A 24,723-nucleotide genomic window follows, 5' to 3' on the forward strand; every position below is an offset into this window, starting at 1 on the left:
TATTTTAGATAAGTTATAGCTATATTTTGAGATATTTTGAGATGAATATAGTAATAGTATGATAAAAAATGTAATCACCTCTTTCTTTTTTTTCTTCACTCGCCTATAACGAACGTGTATCATTGGGAAAAAAAAAACTTACCTACAACTTCGCTGAAATAAAAAAAGGTTAAAACTCCCCTACTAAAGTACCTACAACTGATAATAATGGACGAGGCGGATTTTTTTTCCCTTTTCACTTAGGCCGTGTTGTATTCTTCAACTCCAACCTTCAACTTCCACATTTTCCATTAGCATACTTTTTAAACTGCTAAATGATATTTTTTTAAAAAAAAGTTTATATATAGAAGTTGTTAAAAAAGCAAATAAATCCATATATCAAATTTATAATAGTTAATACTTAATTAATCATATGCTAATGATGTTTGTTGTTTTGCGTGCAACAAAAATCTATCTCTAGGTTAGGAGATCGAACAGGGCCTTACCTGATACATCTGACAAAGTTACACAGCAATATTTATTAAGGTTAATTATATCCATACCATTAAAAAAAGTACTAATTTTAAAATATGACATTATTATTTATGTAATTGGAATCATGTCATTATAGTTTTACACATGTTCAAAGATATATACTGCTTACCCCTAGATGCATTTAAAAAAATAGACCAAATTACCCTTTTCCCCTTCTTCCTTCTTCCCCTTTCTCCCATCTTTTCCCGGCATCGGCGGTGGCAGGCATGACCCACAAGGGGGCCACCGCAGTCGCCGCCTCTTCCCTCTCTAGCTCTCCTTCGGCTAGGACATTTGTGTCTCCCTCTACACCAACGAAGAAGTCAGCGTGGGGCCCTCGATCATCACTGTCGCTGACATCTCTCCTTCCTCCCCCAATCCCTCTCTACGGCTGGGCAAGGCATTGACGGGGCAGAGGGAAGCCAGTGTGTGATGCAGAAGGTAGGGGTGGGCATTCAGTCTAACCGAAAATTTCGGTCTCGATCTTCGGTCTTTCAGTCTTTTCGATCTTTGAAAAGTGAAGACCGAATTTCAGCGAAAAATGTTAGGACCGATAAATTCGGTCTCGGTCTTTTCGGTCTTGGACTCGGTCCTAACCGAAATTCAACAACATTTCATATATGCAAAGAAATAATGGAAATTTTCAACACAAAAATCACAAAAAAAAATTTCGTAAGCACTTATAAGTAAAAGTCTCTTATTAGGTTGCATGCCTAGAAGAAGTAGGGATGTGAAAATTAGAGTTTAATCCTATTAAACATAGTGGATTGTAGGTTATATTTAGACATTTTTTGATATTTCGGTCTTTTCGGTCTATTCGGTTACCCGAGGAGACTAACCGAATTGACCGAACAAAATTCGGTCTGTCACTACATAGGACCGAATTGATGACTGAATTTCTCGGTCTCTTTTTCTGCCCACCCCTAGCAGAAGGCAACACCGACGTCCTAGATCTGCTCGCCTCTGCTCTTCAGCCTAGATCCATCCGTCTCTCCTCGCCGCGAGGAGTCTTGGGCGATGATGATGCCAAAGCAGCAAGGACCGAGGAAAGAACGGGCGCTTCTCCTCTTTGACAAGCTCGTGCACCTCCCTAACAGCCTCCCTCATCGCACTCGCAGCTGCTTGACGTGTCTTCACCGCCTCCGAGCAGTTGCCCGGTGATCCACCTCGCCACCGATGGCCACCTTGGCACCCAACACAGTGAGGACAACTTTCGTGAGGAGCCCCAGGTGGAGCTGCCCGACGTCCCGAGCTCCCACAGCGGAGCGGACGGGTTAAAGTCAGGGAGCAGTGAGTAGGCACCGCCGGTAGTGAGATTCGGATGGAGCATGCAGCCAAGAGAAAAGGGGAGAATGAGGGAAGAGTGAGGTAGAAATGAGGGCTATTTTGTCGAATACATATAAAATACACATGTTAGTGGCACCATTGAGTTCTCAACTCATCACCCTCGTTTTCCACGTACACGCTTCTTAAATTACTAAACGGTACGCGTTTTGGAAAAAGTTTATATATGAAAGTTGCTTTAGAAAATCATATGAATCCATTTTTCAAGTTTTTTTAGCTAATAATTAATTAGTCACGTGTTAATCTATCGTTCTGTTTTTCGTGCGAAGGGGAGGGAATCCCTCCAAAAGATCAGAGGCTGAGAGTACAAACAAGTATAGACCTAATTAAGACAGCTCCATTGTTTGGGTTATTCGTGGAATAAGCCAAATGACATATTCGCAAACGAGAAGTAATTTATAAATAAAATTTTTATATACATGTTTTTAGCGACCTAAAAGTAAAGGCAGAAAGATAAATTTCGATGAAAAAACTTAAAATCGGTTTTAAATTTAAAGTTGAAAATTCAAATTTTGGCTGATAAGCAGAAGCATAAGTGAAAAGATGAGTCACACACAGATGAAAAAAAAAGAAGAGAAAAAGCTAGCCAAATCTTCCTCGGCCGGCGTCCCGACTCACGAGCGCGCCAGTGCGGGGCGGGGCGTCGTTGCTGGCCGCGCCGCCTCCTCCTCCTCCTCCTCCTCCCCCCACCACCAGTCCACCACCTCCCTGATCGAATCGAATCGAATCGGAATCGAAGCGGGCGCCCACTTGACCAAAAAAATTATCCGTTCGAATCGCGCGGAGCTCGTGCTTCTCTTCTCGAGTCGAAGCCTTGCCTACCTTAACCTCGCGACGGCTGCGCTGCCTGCCACCCCCACCACCCCCAGATCCGGAGATCCCGCGCGGCGCGGAGCACACTGGAGCGGAGCGAGCTGGTGCTGCAATGGCGGCCCGCCCCTGATCCGATCCACACCACCCCGCCCCATGGACTCCGCCCGTAGCTGGCTCCAGAAGCTTCAGCCGCGGGACAAGGACAGGGGCAAGCCGGCGTCGCCCACCGCCGCGAGGAAGGACGGAGCGGCGGCGATGGCCGAGGATGGGGAGGAGGCGATCTCGAGCACCACCGCCACCAAGGTGGCGGCCGCCAAGCAGTTCATCGAGAACCACTACAAGGACCAGATGAGGTCGCTCGAGGAGCGCAAGGAGAGGTCAGTCCCCCCGCTCGCTCACTCAGCCTGTTATAGATCGGCTAATCGATCGGGGATTGCTATTGTTCGGAAATGCGCGTGCGCGTTGTTCCTGGGTTGGAATTCGTAGGGTGATCTTCGAACTGGAGCTCCTCAAGGTCGATTTGCTGTGCTCTTTTATTAAACAATTATTATTATGATCTGGGTTCCGAGTTACTTGTTAGGTGGTCACTATAGTAGAATACTTGCAATTTTATGACGGCGCATTAGTTACGTGTTAATAACGCTAAAATAAACCAGGAGTATATTGGGTGGATGGCAATACAGTAATGGGAATATGTAGGATTGTGGAGGGTAAAATGATTCTATTTTTGGCATGATGTTAAATGAGGTAAGGAGATGTGCCACTTGGACTAGAATATTCCCTCCGACTCAAAAAAAACCCAACCTAGGATAGGATAGAATCTATTGACAACGAATCTGGATAAGCGCTTGTCCGGATTCGTTGTCCTAGGATAGATCACATCCTATCCTAGGCTGGGTTTTTCTTTTGAGACGGAGGGAGTAACTTGGAAGGAGGTAATAAAGGGGTCCATTATCTCCAATTTTTTTACTTCCGTGGCCTGGAAATGTATGTGCTACTGCTTTGCTGATTGACCTGCTCCACAACGAAGTTTCGCCTGAGTGTTCTTTCATAATGATATCTCAATTGTAATAATTTACAGCTTGGACTTGCATTTTGTTAATATACTTAACTGCTAGTCTTCATTCTTTGTTGTTATTTTATCTCTTTTGAGAAAACGGCATATGTAGGACTATTTGTATCTCATCTATTTGCAAAGGTTGACAAACTGCAAGCCTTCTTTTGTAATGTGGCATACACCAACCAAATAGGGTAGGAAGAAACTATGCTTATTAATAAAACCTAAAAGTACCAAAGTTTTGGCAAGAACAAGGGTAAGGCTCAATACTAGAAATGTAAACTTGAACTATATAGCCAACAGCTTCTTTAAATTGCTTTTAGTACCCATATTATATCTCTGGACTGCTTGTAGCGATGCACTCTGTTAAACTAGTTTATACCCCGCGCTTTGCTGTGGGATATGTGGATGAATGCATGTTATACATTATAGAAATGATAGATGTATATGTTTAAATAATGTGAAAAATGATCTGGAGATAATGATTTAACATTGCTTGTATATTGAGTTCTAAAAATACAACAAAATTGTTAATGATATGTCATGTTTGCATGATATTTAAAATACTCTAGATAATAATTGCTAGTGGATGATGATGTGGTACACTTGCATGTGATTGAAAATACTCTAGATAATAATTGCTAGTGGGTGATGATGTGACACACTTACATGTTGAGATTTATGAGTTAGTGGGCATCAACTATATAGATAGTATAGATGTGTACCGTTTCATATGGAACTATCACATGACTATACAACCTATCTTCTTAGGTTTCTGAATAATGAAATATAGATGTTGGATTGAACTTACTATAAATCTTCTTGGGGCTTGACTGGGAAGCATTCAGTGTTATTCTCTGCCTTAAATTGTTAAACACAATGCATGTGCAATCCTTGAATTTTATTAATGAACTGTATTAAGATTCTGTCATTTTCGGAAGTGTTCTCTAAGGGAAGATGGTATGCATAAATAAAAATATGTAGCATAAAGCGCTTAACTATTGCATTACAGCATCATAAGAGGCTATTCACAGTTCTCTTATTGCCATTTTTTGTGATTGATATTTGATAACTCTCCAATTTCAATCTTTTTGTATGTTTCAGTAAGATGCTATATATTAGTTTTGGATATACATTTCTGGCGTAGTTTAGATATCATCGAACACCCATTCTTATTTGGTGGTAAAGATATTATGCCAAATTATATTATAGGCGTCGGATGCTGGAGAGTAAGCTTGCAGATCCTGATGTATCTGAAGAGGAGCAAAACAATATTCTGAAGGACTTCGAAAATAGGGAGAGAGAAATCATGCGCTCAAGGAGGCACAAAATGGGTGTTGATGATTTTGAATTGCTTACCATTATTGGCAGAGGTGCATTTGGGGAGGTAAGAAGGGCACTGTTTCTACTCCCTATATTCGATGCAGATATAGTTGACTGTTGTGTCATGCGTAATAAACATCAGTTTCTGCAGTACCTTGAGAAACCTTTTATTATACATGGAGAAAAGAAATCTATTTTTAGAGGCAATATATATGTTCTCTGTTTCTCCTGCAGCTTGCCTCCAGTTTACATTTTTATTCTTCAGGTGAGGCTCTGTAGAGAGAAAGCTACATCCAATGTATATGCAATGAAAAAGCTTAAGAAGTCTGAAATGTTACGAAGGGGCCAGGTAATTCATGTGTGTTTAAGTAATTAAATCAGCTTGTCCAGCAAACTTTTGGTTTTCTAATGTGTTCTTTTCAGGTTGAGCATGTGAGAGCTGAAAGGAATCTTCTTGCAGAGGTTGACAGTGCCTACATTGTTAAGCTTTATTGCTCATTTCAAGACGAAGAGTTTCTATACCTTGTTATGGAATACCTTCCTGGTGGTGACATGATGACTCTACTAATGCGCAAGGATACACTTACAGATGATGAATCTAGATTTTATGTTGCGGAGACAATTCTAGCAATTGAATCCATACACAAGCACAATTATATTCATAGGTAATTCATTGATAATAAAAATTGCATGGCATTCGGTAGCAAATTTGCCACTCCATCTTTGCTATACATTTTCAGGGATATCAAGCCTGACAATTTGCTGTTAGACCGAACTGGGCACCTGAAGCTTTCAGATTTTGGCTTATGCAAACCTCTAGATAGTAGTAGCTTTCCAAATCTGAGTGAGTTTGACTATGCAGTGGGGAAAAACATTAATCCGTCAATGGATGGTGATAAACTATTAAGTAGCTCTGCTGCTCCCAGGAGGACACAACAGGAACAGCTATTGCATTGGCAGAAGAATCGGCGGATGCTGGTATGTTAAAATGCTTTATAGTAGCATTTTGCCTCTTGTCTAATTGCTTAATTCTATATGCATTCCCTAGCCAGGGCAAATCCTAGGCCCAAACACGTACAGAGGACATTCTGTATGCATCACAATCATTTGGGCCCTTTTGGATTAGAGGACTTTAAGATAGACCCCTTCAGTGTGGTAGGGATACAAGTTCAGTTTCTATACCTATCTGAACAGAATTGATTAAATTCAATCTATCCAATCTAGGCCTAAACATGCATGCCTGATGTGAAAGTATTCCACATGTTTGCTAGAAGAAGTCAAGTATATTTATGTAATTTTAGCTATTATATGTAAAGCAAATGCATGACGAGATGATTGACTGTACAGTCAAACAGTTCCCATTAGTTCATGATGAAAACGATTACACTGCATTCTGCATAAGATGAAAATGAACACATCCAAAATGTCGATAGAAAATTGTAGAAAAAATGGCATGGTAATCATTTGTTTGCCAAAGAGCCTTGGCAGTGCGTTTTTTATGTATTTACTTTCATGATAATTGCAGGCTTATTCAACAGTTGGTACACCTGATTACATTGCTCCGGAGGTACTATTGAAGAAAGGATATGGAATGGAGTGTGACTTGTTAGTACACTTTAATGAACTTTTGCAGTTCATGTCCTAATGTTTTATATCTCTCTCATATTTGTACTTTATAGGTGGTCACTTGGAGCCATTATGTATGAGATGCTTGTGGGTTATCCACCATTTTATTCGGAAGATCCAATGTCCACATGTAGGAAGGTAACTTTAAATGCTATAGCTAAGCCATGTCCCTTCAAAGACTTGTGGATTTGTATGTGAATTCTTTCTATTAACTTTTGAGTTCAACTTTACAGATAGTGAACTGGAGAAGTCATCTAAAATTCCCTGAAGAGGCCAAACTGTCACCAGAAGCTAAAGATCTTATTAGCAAACTATTATGTAACGCGGATTTGAGGCTTGGAACAAAAGGAGCACATGAGATAAAGGTGAAAGTGGTTCACATGATCTGTTACATCCTTCATGTTTGTAAGTTTGGTAATTTATAGCATGATGTGTTCTTACAGGCACACCCGTGGTTCAAAGGTCTTGAGTGGGAGAAGCTATATCAGATGGAGGCTGCTTTTATTCCTGAGGTTAATGACGAGTTGGACACACAAAATTTTGAGAAATTTGAGGAGGTGAGGTGTCATTACGAAGCTATTTTGGCCAGTTAATGGTTCCAACTTTTTCTCTATACATATTAGAGTACATGTCTCAAGTCAACTTTAAAAACTTTGAACATCAATATCTTATAGAATATTTAGACCGTATGTTTAGAAAATATATGCATAGATTTGTCCAAAAGCACTATATTATTTTTATTGTTATTATTTTATTTAGTTTTTCAAATATTTTGCAAGCAAATAGTTGTCAAAGTTGAATTCTGAAGACATATTTGATGTCCAAAATGACATGTTTCATGACTGGAGGGAGCATTAATTTACTGATAGCAGAAGTTTCACATTGTGTGAAGTCCTGAATGTTTCTGCTTACCCTGCTAGATTTTATTTGCATGGTCACACAAGACAGTACTAGGATAGCTAGCACATTTGCTTTCATAACCTCGCTATCGCATGATTAAAAATAATATCTTGATGCAGCAGCCAACAAAAGAAATAGTGTTCATATCACTAAAGCCCTCTGGCCAGAATGGGAAGCACCATCTTATTATTACATATTCCAAAAGCAGAAGCCACGCATCGTTATATTAAGAAGAAGAAAATGAATCTAGAAGTCTCAAACATGCCCATTAGGGCAAGGTGTAATACATGACGACTTGCCAAAGAAATAGAAAGGGCCATGGCCGGTGGCCTATACAAACAACATGTACTGCCAAATGTTAGCAAGGCATTTAGCCCCCGCTATACACCACAACCTGGCCAACCTAATGTAGCAGCAGCCATCGTTGATGAGAGAAACCAAAGCACATCAGCCACCATTTTAGTTGGTAAATGCTACTAAGTTATCAGGGATCTGACAAGAGGGAAATGAGCTTTTTAGCCATTCAGTACACTCTGGGATATTATCATTAGTTCATTTGGCCTTGTTTGTTTGACTATGTCACACCCTTTATTGCATCTAGTGTTGTGTGAAGAAAATATACACTGAGGCGGCAGATATTTGTACATTGGCAAGTCCAATATATTGTGGCTCTTGTAACCTGACTTATTTCATCAGTGCTTACCTAGTGACCTTTGTGTGTTTGGTGTCTTGCAGATTGCTCCAATGCAAACTTCATCAAAGGCAGGTCCTTGGAGAAAGGTGCACTTTTTTGCAGAGATCAGGCGACCATTTGCTTTTAGTTTTTTGTATTGTCAATATATTGGAGGATACATTTTTATTTCAAAATTACTAAGGGTCGCTTCAGGCTAGCGATATTTTCTCTTACTCTTCCTGTAGGACAATGTTTGCATTTGAAATAAAAGTGTGATTCGTCATATTTTAATTACCTTGTGACCTTTTTTTTTTTCTGACTCTAGGTCCTGACTAAATGTTTCTATTGTGCAGATGCTTTCCTCCAAGGACACGAATTTTCTCAATTTTACCTACAAAAACCTTGAACTATCAGATGATCCTGAACATCCAGGAATAGGTTGGTTCCTTTCCTAGTCTACTGGCATTTATTCCTTGCAAAACCTTGTAAAAATTGTCTTGGACAGTTTTGTGCTTTACACATTATTTGTAACCATTTATCTTTTGGCTCTGCAGCTCAAGTAAAGAAAAAGAATAACAAGCCAACGAGGCGGACCTTTAAATCAATATTGCATGGTAAAAGGCTGTAACACAGACTCAGATATGGGATATTGTCATAATATTTACGTTGCTTTCCCTGACATTTTACAGAATTTGCTGATACTGAAGAGGAACCTCAAAGCAGTTCCTTGAACTCAACGCCATCACAATTGGATCAGTTGCCCGAGAGCCTTGAGCCTTCTCCTCACTCTAGTATCTCCTCAGAAGATTCACAGTCGCGGCATAGATAGCAGTTGTAATCTGAAGTGGCAAAAAGGGTACATAATGCTATCCGCAGAACTTAACGGCTATTCAGAAGACAAATTTGGATGTATAGAAAAGCTCCTATAAATTTGCTTTTAGATAGGCGGTGGGGTGTTCCAATAGCCATTTTCTTATATTGGAGCCTTTAGCATTTGTTTACCGACAATGCCGTGCAATTTGGTTTACATTGGGGAGGGGTATCCGTATTCTTCTGGTCTGTAAATTCCTGGATTCTGTCATTCTATACAGGGTTGAGATTCATTCTTTGGAGGGAACGTGTCATGCGTATGCCGCTAGTTCTTTTTTTTTGGGGGTGGGGAGGTGGCAGAAATCTGCATGTCCACCTTGTCATCACATTTGCTGCAACGCAAATTTCTGAGAAACAAAGAAAACATGTACTATCAAGATGCATCATAAAACAATTGTTTCCCCTTCTGTGCAGTTAATTTCCAATCTACCAATACTGATATCATGCGGGACAGCTGGAGTAAATCCTTTACTACCTGTTCAAAAATAGTTTTCTTTTATTTTATGCGAGAAAAACATAGTTTTCTATATAATTAAAGTATACTAATACAGACAGTAATTCCTTTACAACCTATTCAAAATAATTTCTTCATCAAATCAGCAGTCTGACAAATAGTAGTAAATGATTTAGTGATTTATGGTACTGGTTTCCTATCAGTAACGGTTTTTGGAGAGGGCCAAAAAAAAAGAGAATTACGGATTAACAGGACGGCCCAACAGAAAAACAAGAAAAGAGGAACGGGCTGCCGCGTGTATTAGCTACCGATTTTAACCCTTTGCCACGGTAACAGCCGCCAACAGAAACCCAAAAACAAATTTTTTTTTTTGGGGGAATATTATACCTATGCATCACCAACAGTCCCTCCTATATTGTCCCCAAAACTGATGCAGCATCACCAACGGTTCTACTGTATTATCCCAAAACTGATTTTGAGGGCTATTAGTGAAATATTGGATCCAACAGATCCCAAAACTATTTTTTGAGAGCTATTAGGTGAAATATTAGATCTAACTGATCCTCAATGGTCCCGCATGTTTTGGAGTTCCCTTCCCGTATTTGTCGCTGAGGGTCCCTCCCAACTCCCAATCGTGCGATGCTTCGTCAAATCGAGCCGGTCGTCCATGGCCTCCACCATCATTAGCTGCTAGCTGGTGACCACCATCGTCGCTCCCACTCTGCCTAGGCCGTGTTTAGTTTCCCCCCTATTCCTAACTTTCCATCACATCATATCATATCAAAAACTTTCCTACACACGTAAACTTTTAACTTTTTTTTTCAAACTTTCAACTTTTTTCAAACTTCCAACTTTTTTCAGGAACTAAACACACCCCTAGTTTCGTTGACAGCCTCGTCGGTAGTCTCGTACTCTCATGGGAAGTACTATCACCAACGTCGTTTTCCTCGTACTAATCTTCCTCCATAAGACACCCAAAACGAGAACCACCGACCACGTACTAGAGAGGAAACTGGAGCCAAGGTGAGGTGCCGGCGCGATCACCGTCGACCCGCCTCTCGTAGAACCTCACACCCAGCTCATCTCGTGGATGGGCATGGAGCAGAGCAAATAGAGAGACCTGAGCCAGCCGCTTCTACTCGATATGAAGCTAAAATGAGCGAATGTTTGCCGTCTGAAATACACGCAGGGTAGGAGTGCTGTCGCAGACGATGGAAGTGTGGTGGTGCGACGTGTGCGTGGAGGCGGAATTAGGGGTGAAAACAAACGGGTACTTACTAACCGCCTGCCCAACCCAAAGCTTGCTGGAATAATATAGAGAAAATAGGATACCCGATAGTATCCGAGTATAAACCCGAATCCGTAAAAAATATGAGTTAGGATAGGGAAGGGTTGTATCCACCCGTATGTCCCATGCTATAAAACATATGTGAATATCTATTATAAATTCACCTATAAATATGATAAAAGATTAGTTAATCACTATCTTTATGAGCTCACATGTAATATTATATAATTTAATCATTGATGTATCTCTTTTAGCACTTCAATTATCTTATATTAAATATCTATCAATTAGTGATACAAATTAAATATCCGTTCCTGAATCTAATTCGAAGAATATTGGGTATGATACGGGATGAGTGATATGTTATCCGACGCTACCCGTATCCGATTCTAAATTTAAAGGAAGATACTCCCTCTGTTTCAAGTTATAAGACGTTTTAACTTTGGTCAAAGTCAAACTACTTTAAATTTGACTAAGTTTATACACAAATATACTAATATTTATATTACCAAATTAGTTTCATTAAATCAATAATTGAATATATTTTCACAATAAATTTGTGTTGAGTTAAAAATATTATTATTATTTTTACAAATTTGAAGCGGTTTGACTTTGACCAGAGTCAAAAACATCTTAAACTGAAACGGAGAAAGTATAAGTTAGAATATAGAAATATTGTGATCCGAGAAAGTATAAGTTAGAATATAGAAATATTGTGATCCGATCGTACACTACCAGTTTTCACCCCATAGGCGGAATGCCAGGTGGTCTCCGGCAAGCCACTCCCGACGCTCGGAACTTGTGTTTTCCTGAAAAGACCTTGTTACTTGGTTTCGGCTTTCTCCAAAAAGCCGGGTAATAGAAATTAACTGATGTCTAAAAAAAAGTTCACTAAGTGTTTCGAGTGTACTTTTAATCAACTTTCACCTTTTCAAACCACCGCAGTCCAGCTCCGAGGCTCCAAACACTACTGGTTTCGGTTACATACCGGTGCTGTTTTTACTATCGGTCTCATGCAACACACAAAATGTCAAAATTGTTGTACATCGCAAGTGTACTCTAGCACTTACACACATGTCCGCCAATTTTCAGCTCAATGTTATCTAACCTTGCAAATTCTGGTTTCCCTTTTTTCCACCAGTAGCAAAGCCATGAACAGGGATATCTCATCATCGGCCACAAAGTTGGTAGTTGCACTCTTGAGCTGAAGGTTGCATTCAGTCGGGGTAACTGTAGTGTTTTCCGTAACCAGGTGGACGAAATTAATAGAGCTCCAGGAACATCTATGATGTAGGTTCTCCTTTACCATGGATAACATGGTGCACGAGCTTGTCTGGTAATCTCTTTGTTGCCTGAAATGTATGTAGATTGGCTTGTCAATAATTAATTAGTGCCTATATATGAAGTCTAGTAAAATACAAACGAACATAGGCAGAACTGAAACGTAAACAGAAAATGGAATCAAAGATTACTCAATCCAGTTTCATAATTCTTGACGTTACTTTAATTATATAACTTTAAAAGACAAATCCATATATGTTGTTCTAGATCTTTTAAACTAAATACTTTTAAAGTTATTGATTGTTAAAGTTACAAAAGTTTGACCTCAACCTTATCCAAAACGTTAAGAACTATATATTTCTTTTAAAAAAATATTACTATCTTAATATGGAAGCAAAACCAATACATGGCCTGCATCAGGTTATATATAGTCCTAGAGAGAAGGATGCCCTTGTCTCTGAGGTGTAGAAAGAGTACTAAATGAGAGAGAAGGATGCATATTACACGAGGGACCATATTGGACGAGGGTATAGTTCTATGTGCTTTTTGAACTGCTATGTAGGAAAAACGTTGGATGCATTTTTTTAACATCTAATATGCCCTTAAGGTCCCTAAACATGTGAGTTGAGTGCAAATGCAAGAATTGCAAAGTACACATTTATATCCAGTTATCCACTAAACTGTTTCACACCAAACATGTCCAGAGATGGTTATTACTCCAGTTTTTTACTCTCAAACAGCAATGAACTTCGTGCTTTGCTGACTGTTACCATAACCTGTGGAATCATGCAATGCTTGGTGCTGCAATAAGAAATTCCATATCTCTTCTGCTCTAGTGGATTGTACGCCCAGCGTACCAGCACCACCACCACCAGCAGCAACAGGTGAGAGTAAGAAGATAAACTCAAACTCCCCTCACCTAATCTGCTTGGATAGCTGCTCTTCCAGAAAGCAACGATGCCCTCCGGCGAGAAAAAAGCCTAGAAACTACCAAGATGCTCACGCCTCCACCGAGCAATTCTTTTCAGAAGTCAGAACATGTAAACAAACTACTGCCTTAACCTCTTTTAAAGAAAGCACAATACATCGGTAATAATAAGTGGCACCCATATCAATAAAATAGCTTTCGATCTTTCATCTCCCCACACACAATTCTATGATCTTTCTGCCCATGAAAATGCAACAGGAACCAGTATTTAGTAGTTGGCCCAAAATTTTCAGTGGCACAACAGCAGGTGTGGTCCAAGGGTAATCAAAGATCAAACAAAACTTTAGTGGTATTTTTTTTTTAAAAAAAGGAAAAATCTCTGAGGATGCCACAGAAAAGTACTCTACACGCCTGCTGAAATTTGCAGGTTGAATGGTGCGTTCTAATACTAGAATTAGAAATGTTAGCACAAAAAAAAACATATATACTTCATAATCAGAAACCAGCTGCAACGCCTTAGTCATATGCTATTATAACGATCGGTGGCTTCAGATCTACAATGATTGTCCAGTGAACAAAAAGCCAATGCATTGCAGTGGACGGAAGCCAATGAGTGAACTAGTAGTTAGTTAATTATGTCCAGAGTTCAAGATAAAGAGGGTGGCAAACCTGGAAATGTCGCATATGCAAAATGGGCTCACACCCAACCTCTGCAACCAATTTTCCCAGAGGAGTCTTAGCATTGAATCGGCTAGCCTGATAGGCAACTAATCTGTTATCTCTGTCAGGAAGCTGATGGCATACTTTAAGCAGTGATCTTAAAGAATTCATCTGCATGGAAAGGAAGAATTAGAGCAAGGTAAACAATTAATATCATAAAACAAACATAATCTCAGGGAACATATTGTAATTTCTTCAACTGCCATAAGAGAAAAATCACAAGAAAGTAAAAATAAAAATGAAATAAAGAAAAAGACAGAAAAACGCATTAGTGTTTCATGGTTACCAAGCTAAAGAATGCAAAAGATCAATATTTTTGTTTACATTTCATTATTATGAAATAACAAATAATACATTATCTATACCCCTTTAAAAGTATAGTGGTGGTGGCAGTGAGTCCGTCACCCCACCTGCTCCCATTATAAATTCTGCAAATTGCCCCTTTAACTTAATATTCAAAAATCAAATCCAAATGGATAGCCATGTGGAAAATAAAATTGATGTGAATATTCCCTGTGGCAAAAAGATGGGTAAAGCATTTTGTGAAAAATATTTTTTTATTTAATCAATATTATAATATATTTTTATTTTTCCATAGCAAAGCACGGGCATTAAGCTAGTAAATGAGAAAAGGTTTTTGTGATGTGACATTTCTTGACATCTTGATTCATGTCTAAGTAAAGGCTCTGCTTCCATGGATGTATATAGATGTCTTGAACAAAGCTTACATGTTCATTTCAATAACATAATCGAAAAGCTTACGTAAATAAAAAATATATATTTAATCACCACCAACCTTCATGTATGGGCATGAAGCGCAGCCCCCATGTATAGAGCAACCTTCGCCAGAACTCACACCAGGAACAACACTAACATTGTCTAAATCAGTAACTGTTGAAGAATCAAGATGGTGGGAACCATTGACAGATGTATTAGAAACAGCATCTGAAGAAACTGGGAACACGATTTCAACTTCAATATTGGCACTTTGTTGAGAAGTTTTATAGGAATCAAATAATTCACGGACAGCAGCAACAATAGAAGTGATCATTCCGGATTCTGTTCCTAACACAAACTGAAGATGATCATTGATGTTCCTATCCAAAGCTTCCATCAAATGGTTTTTAATGAAATCTAAGATGTTCTGAGTAGATCCAACCACTCCCATTCCCCTCGTCTTTGCTTCCATTGACAAGGAAAACATTTCTCCTGGGACCTCAAAGTGTGCTGTGAGGAATGCATCACAATACTGCTCCTTTATTTTGTCCACAACTTCATGGCCAAACATATCATGAACAATACAGTTACCATCCTGCATACAGGAAACAGTTCAATAAAATGGAGAAAGCTGTATAATGAGAGTAGCATTAAAACTTAATTTGGAAAATAAACAATGAAAGGAAAATATACTGTACAGATAGACGAGACAGCACAATGTTCCTTATCAAGGATTTCCATAGTATACAACTCTTCGTCTCTTCCCAGTTATCATGAAGTAGATTAATATTTTTTTATAGTTGAGGAAAGCATAAACTTCCTACACTAGTTTATATAATCAAACTGATACATATTAATGATAAACAAAAAATTAACATTATCCATTGCTGGCCTGCTGAGCCTATATGCTCGTTTTTATACACATTTCATACCGTGCTGTAAAATTTTTCATACTTGCGCCCATTAAATATATAAACAAACCATCGAACCACTGGTTCACTGGTTGAATCACTAGTTTGAGATAATAACAAAATGTAATATTCCTTACCAGTTTGGTTGAAAATTCAAAAATACAATAATTTTGCCCTTCCGAACACAATAATTCTTTTCAATTAGAGCATGACTCGCAACAACTTGGCCCTGTTCTTTATTGTTCCAGTGCAAAACTATCTGTCCAGTTGGTATTTGCCGGTTCATAAGTTGGAACAGACTTGGATGCGAACCAACCAAACCAAGCACCAGCACTGGATTTTCCAGTTTACTGGTCCAGTTTTTTGGACTATAAGATAAGGAAACACAGCACGTTTGATTGAACAAATTTATAAAATATCCTAAAATGTGTTGCTTGTGAAATAAATTGTTTTTCATTAGATTTTAGAAACAACAAATAGAATCATAAAAGGGACAGATGTCAAAATGAGTCAAGGTAGATGTTATGGAAGAAAAAACTTTTATCTGCCCATCTAAACTATTGCGATATATCCACTTTACTCCCGAAGTAAAATGGCTATATAAAGAATAAACCAATAAACCATCTAAATAAACCCCTAAGGATAGCTCCAAAAGTGGTTGTCACCATGGCACATCACAAGGCAGATGATGTGGTGCCGGTAACAAATTTTCAAAAAAAAAAAAAAACTGTTAATCAATAAACACTCCTCCGTGTGTACACATCTTTCTCTTCCCTGCTGCTGCCCTTCTCTATATATCTGCAGCACCGACTAGCTACGTGTCATTGATTTTGATCTTGCTTTCTTAGTAACAAATTTGTTGGTTACCATGTTATGAATTATGTCCCATAGTAGCAAAATCATTATAGAGAGTTACCTAGGAAATTTTGCACAGTTCCAAATAGTTGGTTCATGAAAAATAGAAAAGACGACGATTGATGTTTTCTTACTTCACGGTTTTGAAGTTGAGTGGGTAAAACTAGGCAAACCCTAGTAGTTCAAACTTAAAAGGGGTCAAATAGACATTTTTCTATTTTAAAAGGATAAAATATGAAATAAAAGGTTAAAAAACATGTGAAATTGGATAAATTAGTACTAACACAAAAATATAGAAGGATCACAAGGTCAGAAAATAGCATAAAACCAAACATTTAGAAAAAGCTCATATAGTGGAAATATTTAAAGATAACTTTCAACGAAAATTATATATGAGTAAGGCACGATATATTAATATATAAGATTAGGACATCCAGTCTCATTAGGTTGTTTTTTTTTTTGCAGGAAAAGTATACTGCAGAGAACTATTATTTACAACAATTAAGTTGAAAATCTGTAACTCAAAATCATTGAGAATTAACTAAAAGCACATAGAAGGATCAGAACCACATAAACCTGGTAGTAATGTAGGCGTGGCAACAAGGCATTTATAGATTTTTTGTTGTGACTTGGATGTATTTCTGCAATTTCCTCATCTGACATGACAGCCATTCTCTGAAATAGATCCGCAATGTTTGCACCCATATAAGAATCCGGGCCATACCAGACACTAAGACCTGGTATTTGGGCAAATGCCTGAAAGATTAACGGATAAGAGTAAACAAAATAAAATGAGTTAATGTAGTGAACAATAATTAATGTCCATTCTCAAAAAACCATTCATGGTTGGCTAGAGTTTGTAGTAGACAAGAAAAACACCTACCTGTAATATAGTTGCTACAACGTTTGAAGAAGTGCATGTTATTGTAGGTACAAGTTCATGAGCATGAGCTTTTGTTTCCAAAGAAGTATTGATATAAATAACATGTAAAGAAGGAGGAGATCTTGATGCTTCTTTCAAAAAATGTGTATATGCAGAACTTGAAGCAGCGTCTGCCAATGAACAGCCAATTTGATCACTTGACATTCTATAAACACCAACCTGCATAAATATACACTAGTCAGGACTCAGGAGTAGAAACTCAGAAAAGTACAGAAATGTCTAATAAAATTTATATCAGATAGCTGTGGATTGTAACCATCAATAAATGGATACACTGAAAATGCTAATATGTTTGACTCCAACCAATACTTTGTAACTTTTATTTAGCTGCAAGACCAACAGAATGCTGCACCATAAAGTCTAAAATTATTAAATACAAATAAAAAGTAGATGCATGTACCTGTTATAATTACCGATAGCATGGCATAATTTTCATAACAAAAAAACTTGTGTTATTACATTTTCATTCTAATGTCTGACAAATAACACGTAGATATTATTTTTGTAGTTTCTTCATGGCAAACTGTAAAACAGAGCTGGTTCTCAATGCAAATTATAGTTCACAATTGCATAAACATTCATTGGGACTATGTGAACAAGGGTGTCAATTAGGAGAAGGGATCTAGAACAGCTAACCTAAAGGAGAGAAGTTCATCAGAGACTTGGGACTCTTAAGACTTTTTTGGTCCATTACATGAACCACTACAAGGATAGGTATTGCACCCAATTCAAGCTTTGTTTGATGGGCCGAAATCCAGGCCCATCCACTTGTATGGGCCAGGGTTTTAGTTCAATCCATCGGCCTGTACATGGGTAGGGCCAGATTGAGGCCCATGCAAACAAGGCCTTCAAAGGGATTGGCCCCACTAATTATCTGTCAAACAATATAGAAATAAAATGACATAACAAAAATGAAACAAACCAACCTAACAAGCAAGTAAGGAGTTCCTGGTAACATTCTATGGTGTCACAGACAGACAAGTGTTCCTATTTTCTGTTGATGAAGAAACTTGACAATGTGTCTAAATAATTCTCCTGGCACATTCACTCCATATTTTGCAAGTCATAACTAATAGATCGACCACAGAACCATGGAATTCTTCAAATGTTAAATGTAAACAAGTTGGAATTGTAGAACTAAGATATAAGTCATAACTAGTAGATCAACCATTGAACCATAAAATTCTTAAAATATTAAATGTAAACAAGTTGGAATTGTGGAACTAAGATACATATGCTTACTCCCAATATCTCTGACACAATTGAGTATAAGAAAGCTTGTGGTTAGTGTTCTCTTAAATGCACATGCTCCCATCATCCTTGGCTATAGTTTCATATGTAAAACTTCAAACTTATATTACTGGTGCAGAACAATTTCATACTTTTTAACGTGTATAACTAGGGAAAAACCAAGTTTGGATTATGCAATGAGGACTTCAAAATCAAAATCAACTAACGATTGTGGATGAAAGGATCTTTATAGTTATAATTAGTGGATACCCCGCGTGTTGCAGCAGAAAATTTGAAAATATTTCAAAGATAACTCGAAAAAAATAATTTGTAAATCATGTACACGTAATATCTAAATGAACAATATTTGTTTTATAGTAATTGATGTGAAACTACAATTCTACATGACATATGGATGATTATGTATCAAACATGAGAGGGATCCAATGGCTATTCATTTCTAGGTGTCATGGTTTAATGTACATTAAGCTTTATAGCAATAACTACATTTAGTGGGTTGTAAATGCATATGGTAAATGAATGGTTGAGATCAAAGCATGAGAGAGATCCAAAGGCCACTATTTTCTAGATAATGTGGCTCAATGCATGTTAAGCTTTTGGTCTCAACTATATAGGATATATAGATACTCACAGATGCATCTGTCTGTTTGATCTACTCATTTATGGCATGGTTGTAGATTTGAAAAACATAGCTACTGATCTACAGCTCTACGCATCTATCAATCGGGTCCAATGAGTTCTGTAACTTAGTCCTTCCAGTAAACAATGGAGACAGTAGAATAGAAATTCTTCAAACTTAATGACAATCAGTGATATAAACACATAAATACCTTGCTATATCCAGCTTGATCAAGTATTGCACGAACATTTTCTGACATAAAATCAACACCTAAGACAGTGATATATTCGCATCCTGCTTCAGCCATCTTCACTGCACTATCTGCCATTACCAATGAATCAGAAATGTGGATGTGAGGCCAATGCTTCTTTGAAGCAGTTAATATGCCTTGCACCTCCGGATCCATATAAAAGTGTGCGACAATCCCTATTTTTTTCTCCCTAAGGGATTTTACAAGCTCTGAAATCTTGGATTCATTAGGAGACAAGAACATTGCCTGCACTTCTCAAAATAAAATCAGTCAGTTTCAAGACTACATGGTGGAAATGAAGGGAATTTATGGTATTTCTATTTTACATTTGTTGAAATACATAGCTTTACAGGAGGTATTTCTATTATGTAAAACAAAGTCACAACCGTAATTATTCAGGGTATCTAACATATTGGAGCATCCCCAGGAGATCCTCCATCATATGGTGTACGGGAGGTGAAAATGGGCCTCCAGCAGATACGGCATGTTTCCGCCAAATATGGATGATGCGCCAAAGCGAGCATGTTTCAGCCAAATATAGCGATTCTCTCTCCTCACACCATATCTCAACGCCCACATCTGGATCGAGCTCCCGCCCCCATCCGGACTTCCGTCGCGACGTCCCCTTCGTCGTCGTCATCGCCGTTGCCGGCCACAAGCCGCCGACGCCAAGCCGTCAAAAGCCACAAGCCGCCGCAGCTGCTTACGAGCTTGCCGGCCACCTACGTCGCTCGCCACCTCAGCATCCGCCGTCGTTGCCTGTGTGCCTTCGCGCCCGCCAGCCATTGCCGTCATTTCCTCACCCTCCGGCCACCACCTTCACTTCTGCGCCCGCTGGCCGCCTGCCCGCCTGAGGGCGTTGTCGCCTGCTCGGCTCCGCGCCTGCTTGCCTCCGCCACCGCTTCCACGGCTGTCGGCCGCCTGCGCCACCCGCTCGCCTCAGCTTCCACCGCCAGCCGCCTGCACACATCCACTCCTGCTGGCCGACAGCCGTGGAAGCTGGAGTAGTCTGGACAGGATAGAAGAGAGGAAAAGACGAAGAGGATAGAACGATAGAGAAGGATAGAGAAAGAGAGAAAAAGAGGAATAGGGGTTGGAATAGAATAGAGGAAAGGGCAGAGCATGGGTAGAAAATTAAAATTACCCATTAAAAAAATATCCGTTAAAATTTACTCATTCGAAAGATTATCAAGATAAATAACACTATTAAAATTTAGTCATTCAAAATATATCCCTTAAAATACAAATGTAAAGTTAGTTAAAAGATATTACTAAAATATAGGAGGGTGTGATATGGATGATCTAATGAAGTGGAGAGGGATATGAAAGAGGAATCATTTTTGGATGCTCATCCATATGGGCATATGGAGGATGAAATTTGGATGAGCTGCTGGGGATGCTCTCAGGTAGTGTTTGTGCAATCAATTTTTAGTTGTTTAATCCTTTGAACAAAGATTTTTTAAAACATGTACAAACAAAAAGTCCCCTACGACCATAACTATATAAGTTGAAACATAGAAACTTTGAACTAGCATTAATATGAAACTGAGCTGCTTTTGATGACATCAAAGAATAGGTTAACACATATCATAGCCCCACAGAAGGTCTCTAAATATAAATGGATACAATTGACGGGTGTACTTAAGGTAGTTCAAAAACTTTATTTTCAAAATGGTATTACCAGTGCTGGTAGGATTTGATGAAGCAAATTAAACTGCGTTGAAACATTACAACACTCTATTGTTAAAGTAGGAAACAGAGACAACTGCTGCCACACCCCATGGGCACTAAAACCACATAGGGAGAATGAGCTAAGAATCTGTAATACTAGAAAGAGAAAAAATAAAAGAAAAGAACTAGTAGCCTTATGGTCCATTTGGCACAGGTGGCCTTGTGGCCCATTCAGGAGTACAAGGCCATGACCATGAGATCGATCAGAGCATGTGAGCATTTTCACAAAATACAGGAATGTATATTACATATTGCCTTTACGTAGCATGAATAGGTGTTTAGGGTTACTAACTCTTTAGTATAGTTTCCTATATCAAAAGGCAATATTATATCCCTTGCACGCAACATATCCTATGGAAATAATATTGTTGTTAGGAGTCATGACTAGTACAGCCTTCTCATGTATACTTCCCTTGCACAAGGAATTTGATATCTTTGCACTAGTAGAGACTAAATTTCAAGCAATTAACTAACTAAATTCCTAAAGCAACCTGCCAATGTGACCACGCAAAGTGGAAAAAGTAAGAGGTGATGTTGACATCATTAGGTTGACAGTTGAGTCTCCATTCTTGACCATACACATAAATATGACCACTAGTCATTTTCTCATTTACAAAAAGGGAGAAATACACTGACCAATAGAAAAGCTACCTTTTCTTTGCAGGTGCAACTTTGTGGAAAATGGAAATCGGCATCCAACTTTGGCAGATTCTATACGTCAAATATATCCAAGAAAAAGCACTTACATTTTTAGCCATATCCTAGTGAAAAGCAATAAATCAAAGATATACACTACTTTCTAATTTGTAGAGGAAACCACGTCTTTTCAGTCAGAGATCAGTAATACTGGAGTAACTAATAAGAAGAGCTGAGTAGCTCCGTGCCGTACTGTTAACCCTTCCGAAGAGAAGCTTGGACAAATGATGGAGAACACGGAACATGGCAATACACAGGAATAAAATACAGGGAACGGAAGGAATAACCAATAAAAGCAACGGAATGAACATAATAAACAAACGAGCAAAAGATCACCTGGGCTTCAGCGTAGGTGCCTTGAGCGCGGATGGCGCCGTCGCGGCCGATGATAAGCGACGGGAACGGCTCCCCAGCAGGCCTGCCCTCACGCGCCGCGATGGCCGCCCGCGCACGCTTCTGCATGCCAATGAGCACGTTGTGCCAGGTGCTGGCCCTGGACCGCGCCCCCGTCCCCGCGGCGGCCCCACCGAGCGGCGCGAGGTCGGCCGGGTCCACGTCGAGCACCTCCTCCGGGCGCGCCCCGTCGAGCGCGGAGACGAGGCAGGCGCAGTACCCGCGGGAGAGCTCCGAGTCGGAGTCGGCCGCGAACCTCATCCGCCCCGCCCCGTCGCACCGCCCCACGAGCCACACCTGCGCGACGCACCCCATGACGCGGTTGGCCGCGACGCGGTCGGCCTCCCCGAGCCGCGGGAGCGCGGCCGCACGGGCTAGGAGGCGGCGCGCGCGGTCGGCGGCGTCCGGGGACACGCGGAACTCCTCGGCGAGCCGTCTTACGCGGAGGCTCGGGGGCAAGGAGACCTCCTCGTCGGCGGTGGCGGCGGAGGGCCGTAAGGGATGGGGCGAGGGCGAGTGGGCGCAACGGACGCCGATGGAGCCGCGGGCGGGGGAGGGATGGTGTGGAGGGAAGGCGAGGTGGGGCTTGTGGTGGAGGGGCGGCGCGACGAGGGAGGGGGCCGCGGCGGCGAGGGAGGAGACGTCCATGGCGATGGCGTGCGGGGGGAGACGTGGAGGTGGAGGGTGGGTTGCGTTTTAATGCAAGGGGAAGGTAGTAGGAGGCGGCGTAGGGGGCGCGTGCTTTTTCGTAGGGTGGATCGGTGCGGGTGGTGTTGGGAATTGGAAATTCTGGAGGCTCTTGGAAAAAGGGCAAACGCAGCTTCACCGGTAGTGCACTGCAGTGGTAGTGGGCGGTAGCGTGTGAAACGTTCGGACGCTGATGGAGTGGGCCAGTGGCGCAGCCGTCCACCTGTCCCGCCATGCGATCCCTCTACCCCGGTCATCCAAAGATCGTGTTAATTTGAGTACTGCCGGGAGGAAATTCGATTCATAGCACAGCTTCTCCCAGTAGAAGAAAATAGCATAAAAAAATTTATGTCTCTGTTTGAAAGCACAGCTCCGTCATTTTTTTCCAATCTTACAGCACTTTCGTCAGTTTAGCCGTTAGTAAGAGGAATCAGAATGCAGAAAGACAAAAGGAACTTTGTTTCACCATCGTCCTCCTGCTGTCTTATTTGCTTCTCTCCAAACGCGGCTGCACGGCACCGTGTAGCCTACGCAGCCATGTCTCCATGGCTACGAGCTCGTTCGACCGTGCCGCTATTGTCGGAGCCCGTTCGCCATGCTTTTGGATCCGGACCTCCTTGCTGCCTTCTGCGGCGCTGTTGACACTTACGCCTGGGTGCTCGAGGAGGCCAAGCACCACGACGATGACGACGTTGTTGTTGGATTGGGACTGCGTCGTGGCTGGTTGCTACTGCTATTGCTTGCTCAAAGCCAACCAACGATATCGTTGCTTTCGCATTTCTTTTGTTCTTGCTATTTTGGGCGTCACAGCGACATCGGCGTCAGCGAGGACTCCGTGGGAGACGGTGCCAGCCGGGACGAGCTCCGCGCTACTGGGCCTGGACGCCGCGTTGCCGCACTCGTGCCACCGCAGTTATTCGTGGATGGCCGATATTCGGGCAGCCGACGAGGTGGTCATGCGCCACCGCTGCCGTAGAGAGCACAGAGAGGAAGGGAACGTTCGAGGCCATTGGTTTGACATTTTTTTCTACTTCCTCCGTTTCACAATGTAAGTCATTCTAGCATTTCCCACATTCATATTGATATTAATGGATCTAGACATATATCTATCTAGATCCATTAATATAACTTACATTGTGAAACGGAGGGAGTATTTTTCTAGGATTTTGGCCCCTTTTTTTGTTAGAATAGGAAAACCGGTTATATTAACTCGTCATTCGTTGAACCGGTTAGAGCATCTCCAACCGTCTCCCCAAATGCCTCTCCAAGCTAAATTTTAGCTAGTCAAGCCAAAAAAAACATGCTCCAACGAGTTGCTAACCGGATGGCTAAGTCATCCGACTGGCCAAACACCCACACCGCCTGGCCAAATGTGGAGAGGCAAACTCACTGGCCAAATGGTGAGCCCCACACTGATTTGTGTCTCCGACTCCGCCTCCTTATCCGGGCGCAACAAAGGCGTCAACCTCGGAGCAGCGGCGTGGACGGGGATGGAGCTGAGGATCCACCGTCGCTGTCGTCGTTGCCGCCACATCTCGATGGCGTGAGCAGCAGCTGAGGATCCTCAACGTTGTCGTCGCCGCCGATTTCCGCCGCCACCGTCAGATCCACCCGTCCGCCCCCCGCCTCCCTTGCCGACACGAGTAGCCGCAGCCCGCAGCATCGCCTCTGCCTCTCATTCGTGCCATCAGCAGCAACGTCAACTCCGCCGCAAGTAGCCGAAGCCCGCAGCCTCCGCCCGTCCGCTCGCCTGCCCACCCGCCCCGGAGGATGCAGCGGTGGGGCGGCACGACAGCGAGCGTCGCCAAGGCCTCCTGCTCACCGGCCGCTGGCGTCGAGGGCATGAAGGGAGTGGCAACGGCGAGGTGTTGCCGTCGCCC

The 24,723-nt window shown here is 41.0% G+C and overlaps 2 protein-coding genes across 3 annotated transcripts; one reads left to right on the plus strand and one right to left on the minus strand.

The window, feature by feature from the left end:
• Positions 1 to 2,441: 2,441 nt before the first annotated feature.
• Positions 2,442 to 9,361, plus strand: LOC127757453 (uncharacterized). The gene is made up of 13 exons (XM_052282957.1): positions 2,442 to 3,047; positions 4,940 to 5,114; positions 5,316 to 5,399; positions 5,474 to 5,715; positions 5,791 to 6,028; positions 6,576 to 6,655; positions 6,730 to 6,814; positions 6,910 to 7,041; positions 7,120 to 7,233; positions 8,312 to 8,356; positions 8,603 to 8,687; positions 8,804 to 8,863; positions 8,939 to 9,361. The coding sequence occupies exons 1-13, from the start codon at positions 2,824 to 2,826 to the stop codon at positions 9,076 to 9,078; spliced, it is 1,704 nt and encodes a 567-aa protein (XP_052138917.1). The 5' UTR covers positions 2,442 to 2,823; the 3' UTR covers positions 9,079 to 9,361.
• A 2,121-nt stretch (positions 9,362 to 11,482) lies between these two features.
• On the minus strand, positions 11,483 to 22,911 carry LOC127757758 (quinolinate synthase, chloroplastic). Of its 2 annotated transcripts, XR_008013525.1 has the most exons (8): positions 22,100 to 22,911; positions 19,298 to 19,582; positions 17,157 to 17,375; positions 16,850 to 17,029; positions 14,587 to 15,102; positions 13,740 to 13,901; positions 11,789 to 12,213; positions 11,483 to 11,670 (listed from the first exon to the last, which is right to left on the minus strand). XR_008013525.1 is itself a non-coding variant. In XM_052283331.1 (7 exons), the coding sequence occupies exons 1-7, from the start codon at positions 22,802 to 22,804 to the stop codon at positions 12,145 to 12,147; spliced, it is 2,136 nt and encodes a 711-aa protein (XP_052139291.1). In that variant the 5' UTR covers positions 22,805 to 22,911; the 3' UTR covers positions 11,749 to 12,144. The 2 variants fall into 2 exon arrangements, 1 of the variants encoding a protein (XP_052139291.1); XM_052283331.1 differs by lacking the exon at positions 11,483 to 11,670 and having other exon boundaries at positions 11,749 to 12,213.
• Between the last annotated feature and the right edge of the window lie 1,812 nt (positions 22,912 to 24,723).

Source organism: Oryza glaberrima, chromosome 12 (assembly GCF_000147395.1).
Source record: "Oryza glaberrima chromosome 12, OglaRS2, whole genome shotgun sequence".
Classification (NCBI taxonomy): Eukaryota; Viridiplantae; Streptophyta; class Magnoliopsida; order Poales; family Poaceae; genus Oryza; species Oryza glaberrima.